The sequence below is a fragment of the Panicum virgatum genome, chromosome 3N, assembly GCF_016808335.1.
Source record: "Panicum virgatum strain AP13 chromosome 3N, P.virgatum_v5, whole genome shotgun sequence".
Lineage (NCBI taxonomy): Eukaryota > Viridiplantae > Streptophyta > Magnoliopsida > Poales > Poaceae > Panicum > Panicum virgatum.
In genome coordinates this window covers 5,602,860-5,610,535 of record NC_053147.1, presented here as the reverse complement: position 1 = coordinate 5,610,535, position 7,676 = coordinate 5,602,860, and the positions used below count along the sequence as shown (strand labels likewise).

At 46.1% G+C, this 7,676-nt stretch overlaps 1 protein-coding gene across 2 annotated transcripts; it reads left to right on the top strand.

Moving 5' to 3' along the window:
* Nucleotides 1-2,350: 2,350 nt before the first annotated feature.
* LOC120663903 (putative ubiquitin-conjugating enzyme E2 38) lies at nucleotides 2,351-7,460 on the top strand. Of its 2 annotated transcripts, XM_039942847.1 has the most exons (7): nucleotides 2,351-2,471; nucleotides 2,588-2,699; nucleotides 4,894-5,298; nucleotides 5,363-5,426; nucleotides 5,658-5,797; nucleotides 5,877-6,188; nucleotides 6,710-7,460. In XM_039942847.1, the coding sequence occupies exons 1-7, from the start codon at nucleotides 2,458-2,460 to the stop codon at nucleotides 7,040-7,042; spliced, it is 1,380 nt and encodes a 459-aa protein (XP_039798781.1). In that variant the 5' UTR covers nucleotides 2,351-2,457; the 3' UTR covers nucleotides 7,043-7,460. The 2 variants fall into 2 exon arrangements, with proteins under 2 accessions (XP_039798781.1, XP_039798782.1); XM_039942848.1 differs by lacking the exons at nucleotides 2,351-2,471; nucleotides 2,588-2,699 and adding an exon at nucleotides 2,729-2,917 and having other exon boundaries at nucleotides 6,710-7,378.
* The last annotated feature ends 216 nt before the right edge of the window (nucleotides 7,461-7,676 follow it).

Below are 7,676 nucleotides of genomic sequence, written 5' to 3'. Positions count from 1 at the left end.
TCAACCAAACAGAAGAGTGCTACATCCGGCAGACCTGGCTGAAACGGGCCTGGGCGCGACGGTGCGAGCCAGGCCGTGGAGAGATGTGAACCAATCAGGCCCTTACTTGTCCATCGGCGAGGCGCCCATTGAGGCAGTGTAGGTTGCGGCGTAGACTGTTGGGTCTACTGCGTAGGCGTCATGATGGTCAAAGCCGAGCTGTTGTGTCTAACTGGCGTAGTAGACTGACGCGCGTGGCGTGGGTGGCGCCAGCGGCTGCACTGTGCGCCTTGGTAACCCGCGATCAACAGTACAACATGGCAAAAGTCACATCGGGCTCTGCTGTGGCAGTGCGCACTTACATCTCTCATATTGAATGCGGTAGGTGGACGAGTCTTCCCGAGGAAGCTTTGCGGCCATGCGCGTGCCTGCGCATGCGGACACGTGGCGGCTCCGAACCTGCCCCAGGCGGGGTGTCTGTTCCCTCCCCGCTGAGGGGTCCGGATAGTATATGGGGGTCCGAGACCCCGAGGGAGGTCCGGGGCCCCCGGCTGTTTTGGCTGAGCGCTCCCTTCTCCGGGACACGTGGTGTCACCAGACCCTTCCCTAGCAAGGAATGAGTCTGGGACCGCTGACCAGGTGAGAAGGGCTCCGGTCCGGCTGCTCAGGCCATCAGCGCGTAGTCAAGGATAACTACGAGGTTCTCGCCTAGACACAGTAACACCTCTGGGACACATGGTGACACCGGACCCGTCCCCGAGCGGGAAGCGGGTCCGGGACCATTGGTCCGGTGAGATGGAGTCGAACCCCAAGGGTCCGACTGCTCAGCTCCTTAGAGCGTAGTTACGGATAACTACGCGAGTCTTGACACAACAAGAGGGGGTACCGTAATCCATAGGTACACACGGATCCAAGAACGCCCCTGGATATCCCATACAAGATAGTGGCATAGTGCTCCTCCTAATTACCCAGAGCTGATTGGTTCGTTTTTTTTTGCATGCCAAAATATAGGTAAGCATATAAATTTTGGCACTCGTTTAATTGAAGGTTAAAAAAACAGTCAATCTAACCCAATGCTAGTATTTTAATTTGTAAATTTTTTGATACAAATATTGCATGCTCATATTTTAGCTAAATTGCTAATATTTTAGCATCTAGCGAAACAGACTCTTTAACTGTTTCCGTTTTACTTACGATTCGATGTGCTCCATATATTTTTATTTACATGTTTTATTAGAGATGACGTCCTTTTTGATGAACTGATCAGCATGGCTTGCGAGAAAAGATTGTCGTGCACACGCTTTGGAGCAGGGAAGGTCCAGCTTGAGCTTCCTAAATAAGCACACGCTACTGAAATCAATTCTAGAATTTACGGCCTTAGCCCTTGTTTAGATGCATGCTGTAAAATTTTTGAAAGGAAATTTTTTATATTTAAAATATTAAACATATACTAATCATAGAACTAATTGCAGAACTTATATGTAAACTACGAGATAAAATTATTAAGACTAATTAATATGCCATTAGCACAAGTTACTGTAACAATTACTGTAGCAATTTAGTGTCTAATCATGGTCTAATTAGGCTCATTAGATTTGTCTCATAATTTACAAGCAAACTATGCAATTAATTTTTTATTTCGTCTAGATTTAATACTCCATGCATGTAAGATTCTCATTCGATTCGCTGTGATAGTTTTGAAATTTTGAATTTTGCATCTAAACAAGAGGTCAATCTTCAAAAATATAAAAATAAATGATATATACGTACATTAATAAAATTAATAAAGGTCAGTGTACTGCATCGTGAGCATCTTGTACCGTGTAGTTGAAAAAAAAGCAAGCACACAGCACTCCAGATGCGACGATGCACGCTAACTGGGTCGGCTTCCCCACACGCCACGCGTCGCCCCTCCCGACGAGCCGCAACGAGACCCCAGCCCCCCCCCCCCCCCCCCCCCCCCCCCGGCGCCGGAGATCCGGCGGGCCTCGCGGAAACGCGCACGCGGAGCAGGAGAGGGCAGGTGTCTACACCCCATCCTGCACACTCCCACTGACACGCCGGCCCCACCTTGACTTCTGTCCCCGCTATTGGACGCGGCGCAGCCTCCGAGAGGAGAGCCTCGGTCGGAAGTCGTAACGGGAACCCGCGTCGTCGTCGCCGAAAAGAAAAGGAAAAACACAACACCATCCGCGTGGCGTGGGCCCCCTCCCTCCAGTCTCACGCTGACCGGTGGGCCTCCCTGGAAGCTGGCGTCACCGCGCAAGGCGCTGCGATCCGCGGTGGGGCCCGCGTGGAAGCGACGGGCAGCGAGCGGTTGGGGAGTGCCGCCGCGATAAATCGCCAGGCGCACACGCGATCTCTCGCTTTCCCGATCTTTTCTCCTCCCCTTCGCAAACCCGCGGCTCCGTCCCCCCACCCACCGCCTGTGGTCTTCCGCCAGGCGCCGCCCGCCGCTCCCCGCCATTGGCTTCCGCCATGGACGCCGCAGGGTTCGCGCTCCCCGCCTCCCCCATCGAGCGAAGAATCGGGGGTTTTTTGCGTTCTTCTTTTTTTTTCTTGTTTTTTTCTCTTGGATAATTTCGGGGGTTTGTTGATCTCTCCGCAGGTACCCGCCCATGCAGGGGAGCGGGTCCGCCTCCGCCTCCGCGTCATGCCGCGCCGCCGACTATTCCGCCGCGTGGGACGCCGCGCAGCAGCAGAAGCGCCAGCGCTGCCAGGTACCCGTCCCCACCGCTCTCCCTTGCCCGCCTCTTACGCGCCGAGGGTTCGCGCGTTCCGTTGGGCGTTTCCGGTCGTTATCTTCGCGATTCTCGTGCAATCGGTTGGTGCGATCGTCGCGTTCGTTTTGGGGGCGCTTTCGAGTGCATTGCGGCAGAGTATGGTGGGAGGGTTTTGGATGAAGCTGTGTTATCTGGGTCGGAGAAATTCGCACATGGTGAGAGATCGTTTAATTTCACCCTCGCTTTTCCTTGTGCTTGGGGGTTAGGCTTGGGTGGAATTCATTCCTGGTGGTTGGGTGCCGTGGTATGGAATTTGCCTGGATGGATCGTATCGGCAGCAGGGGTTTTGTTTAGGTTTTGGGGGCAATTTCGTTGAATACTGTGGTCGAATTGTATCCATTTCCGCGGTGTGTTTTGGGTGGGGATGGATATGTTAGTGTCACCTTGGTCAAGCATTGCTTGGGGTTTGTGGTCCAATTTCTTGACCGTCTGGTTTCTGTATGTCTGATGTTGAATTGCCTTTAGCATTTGCCTGCTCTGCTTTTGACTGATTCAGTCGCCATTACTCAAATTACATGCATGTAAGGTATCATCATAGGTCTAAAGTATAATATTGGAATCTGACGTTGTTTAAATGTAACTTTCTGCAACTGCTATTGGATCTGTTACCTGTATATGATTGATTTGGTGGATATTGTGGCACTATATTGTTTGTAGTAAGAAAGTTTTGATCTTCTTTCATTCGTATTTTGCCACAGATACTTGAACTGGAACAAATCAATACAAAATTCACCATGCACAGTATCCTTATGTCCTGAAATTACATACAAAGTTCACATTATTTTGAGCAAGCTGTAGAATCCCACTGCTGCATTCGTACATATTTGCTTAGATACCATCATCCACAGAAGACCCTAGTTCAGACACTGTCACCAGGACCAAGTTACTGTTTTGTAATAAAAAAGAATAAATATATAGGAGAATATGATATGCTGTATGACAACTGCTGGAATGTTACGTTTACGGGATCTGAGATGCCTGTTTTTGTATGCGCTATCTACATTGTGAATACAATAGACTTTTTGAGCAGCTAATGGGTTGTTTGTTTTAATTGTTGTCCATTGTCAAGAAGATTTGGTTTTTTTAGCTTGGAAAAGTGGCAATAATTCACTGTTTTGAAAAGTATCATCCAGATTTAGTCTCACCTTCATGAAAGGTGAATTGTGTTCCAGAAAAGGAATAAAGGTAAAATTGAATAGGCGTTGGTGTTATGACTGGTACAGGGATACTTTAAGACATGCTTGTATAGTCGACATTCAAGTATTCAACAGCTTCACTATGCTGAATTTTTCTTTCCCATTAATCATATGTGCAAACATGATAAAATAGCTTGTAGTGTTATTCAAGCTGCAGCAACAGCTAGTGTGCTGTAACTGAATAAAGAGGACCCTTGTGAGATGTGCTTGTATATGTACTGCCATATGATCTGTCCCCTCATCGTTGAAGGTTCATAATTCTTTGTCAAGGTAGAAACCAAGGTGTGAATGTTCCATAGTGTGATTATTATTTGGTATGTTCTCGCTCACCTTATCAGTCGATAGGGAAAAACCGAAAGAAGCAGAAGACAATATTGCTGTATGGATTGAATGACAAAATCGCTGATTTGCATTTGTCGCTACCTCACTTTCTTGTAGTCGCCTGCTTAACTGTACATTGTTGCCAGCAGGGAGTGCCCAATGTTGTTTTTAGCAGTGGGGTATGATGGTGTGACCATTTGAGGTGTTAGTCTGGGCAGGAGGAGAGACTGTTTTACAATGTAGGGTGAAATCATTCCATGTAAAGTGTTAAAGGAAAAAAAATGAAATTCTTCTGAGAAGGTATTATTACTGCTGTTGTTATGGAGAGCAGTTTTTTTTTTGAGAGCACTCTGGTGTGTTCTTTTCATATCTCAATACTGGGCTGGGGATATACCTCAAAAGTGCAGGCCATGCAGCACTGAATTTCTTTTTCCTGCCTTGAATAGTGGAGCTGACAAGGCAAGTAGCCAAGTATGCTCAACTCTACCTGTTTCTTGGTTGCTGGAAACATATTATTAAGCATTACAAATCATATATAGCCAAGTTATTGCCTGTGCTGTTGTGAAAAATACAATTACTCGACTCTTTATTAGTAATATCGGCATGCTTTACAGGATTCTTCTTCTAACGATCAAATTGGATCGAGCACAGAGAATAAATCTCTCGAAGCATCTGGACCTGAGCTAAAATTTGAGTATGGGAAAAATGAGGAAGAAGATTACTATTTTGAAGATGATGATTATGGCTGCTATGATAATGAGGAGGACGGGTCTGAATATGAGCTTGACCCAGTTGACTATAATCAACTGCTGGCTGATAAATTTGATCACTTAGATCTGCCTCCAGGTGTGGAGGCTACAGTACCATGGTTGCAGAAAGTTGAAAGGGATGTGCCTGGCAAATTTAAGTCAATGTCAGAAATAGAGGAGGAAATTGCTAAGAAGTATAACTTTTTCAAACAGTTTGATACTGTTGAGGATTTCTCAGATCATCATTATACTAAAACTTCTGTCGGAAAGGTGGGACCTTACACATTACCTAGCCTGAAATCTTTTTCATTAATGAATGCTCACACTGTTTCAGGCTAGGAAAGAATGGGCGAAAAGAATCCAACATGAATGGAGTCTCCTGGAAAAAGATTTACCAGGTCAGTAATTAGCTGGATCAATTATGCCACCCTTGTTGTATAGACTCCATTAATTCATGGGCCCATCCTTCTGTAATTTTCAAATTTTAAGCTCCTGGTTTAACCCTTGCAACTCAGAATTGCACCAAAAGGGGAAAAAAAGTACATTAAGTTCAAGATATACTATTCCATCGGAGTACACACACACTCTCTCTCTCTGATGCATAACCTGAGTGTTGTTATGTTGTGCAGCGTTAATATATGTTCGTGTATCGGAAAATCGAATGGACCTTCTCAGGGCTGTAATAATTGGGCCTCAAGGAACACCCTACCATGATGGCCTTTTCTTCTTTGATGCTCATTTCCCGGCTTCTTATCCTGCTACTCCCCCAGTTAGTATTGAAACTTTGGCCATTTGGCACTAATACACTTGAATATTTTGATAAAAATATTTGTGTGATGCTTTTGCAGGTGGTATCCTACCATTCAGGAGGGCTAAGGCTCAATCCAAATTTATATGCTTGTGGCAAAGTCTGTCTTAGCCTGCTAGGCACCTGGCAGGGGCTTTCTTGTGAGAAATGGAATCCAGCTCAGTCAACCATGCTTCAGGTCCTAATCTCCATTCAAGCTCTCGTATTGAATGAGAAGCCATACTTTAATGAGCCAGGATATGAACGTTATGCCAAAAGCCCTGAGGGACTGTGGTCTGCCTTGGATTATAATGATACAACATTTCTGTACTCATGCAGGACGATGTTATACTCACTTCGCAGACCTCCACAGGTAATGTTTTGCTAATTCTCAGGCTCGTTAACTTTGAAAAAGAGTGAGTTGTTTGTAGTCAAATGAATATTCATCTATTGATAGATTTGCCATGCAGACACCAAGTCCCTCCAAATTAACTTTTCATGTGTGTATTTTTTTTTGCCGAATTAGACACCCAAATCTAAGCCAGAATCTAACACGTGTCCAAGTAACATTGGGTGGCTAGACAACCGTTTTCAGTTGATGTGGTGATGTGCTTTTTCATCCATTGTGTTATCAGACGGTGTGCTCTTTCTCAGCACCTGTGCCCATGTTCAAGCCCCCCCCCCCCCCCCCCCCCCCCGGGAATTTTTTTTCGAAAAATCAGGCACCCAATTAAGTCTATCTATTCAGAGTTTCTGACACCTACCTCTGTGTCCAAAGTAGTGTCGGGCAGTAGGCTAATAATTATGTATTAGGAACTCTTTTTTGAGCACCTGATGGGGTCTTTAGGTTACAGAAATCTGATGGCATTTGTGGTTGGTGATTCCTTGTTTCAGCACTTTGAAGACCTTGTCGCGGGCCACTTCCGTGAACGTGGGCGTGCCATTCTAGCTGCATGCAAATACTACATGGAGGGCCATGAGGTTGGATCCAAAGTCCCTGAGGAGGACAAGGACAAGAAAGAGAGCCAAGATGGGGAAGGATCCAGCAGTAGCAGCATGGCTTTGACGCAGCAGAACAAGCCCGCATTCCGCACCAATCGCAATGCATCATTCAAGCCCAACCTGGAGGTTCTGTTTGAGGAGCTCCTGATGGAGTTTAATGTGAAGGGTGCCGACACGGCGAAGTTCCGTGCACAGAAGTTGAAGAACCAGCAGGTGGCTGCTTGAACGGAATGGTTCGAGCAGCAGATTTCCTCTAACTTTTGAGGTTCCATAATGGAGTGGGAAGCCAATGAAGCTGTTGGTTTCGCTTTTGCCTGACCATAGGAATGCTGTGTAGGTAGCGCTCCTTTCGTTCTCATTATGGTACATGTCTAGCGTCGAGTTGAACTGAGAACAGTGGACGGTATTAGATGCTAGGTACTGAAGTAAGTATCCACCCCTAATTGTGGTGTGATCTGAAAATTGACATCGTATATAAGTGGTATCTACCCCGTTAAGACTAACCAGTTCCTATATCTATCTGTGAAATGGGATCCATTGGCATCACGATTTCATAGTCGATTTGCCATGTAAGCTGTCAGATGAACCTGTGGTTTCAGCATGTTGTGCTGTTTGTCCAGTAGTCATACTGTATTAACCGAAATGTTTATGCGTTATTATGAAATGACTTGATAAATTCTGCGGTCCATAGTGACCTGCAGCAAGATAGCAAGGTGTCATCTGGACGAACTAGGCCAGGCCAGGTTATGTAAACGATACGGTATGAACTAGGCCAGGCCAGGTCATCAAGATCTGATTATGGGCTGCTCGACCTGATGAACCCAATCCCCTTGAAAACATCCATCCTGATCCAATCTGG

Coding starts and splice junctions, on each gene's coding strand:
- LOC120663903 (XM_039942847.1), top strand. Junction 5,299..5,362: donor CTAAAACTTCTGTCGGAAAG/GTGGGACCTTAC, acceptor ACACTGTTTCAG/GCTAGGAAAGAATGGGCGAA. Junction 5,798..5,876: donor CTTATCCTGCTACTCCCCCA/GTTAGTATTGAA, acceptor ATGCTTTTGCAG/GTGGTATCCTACCATTCAGG.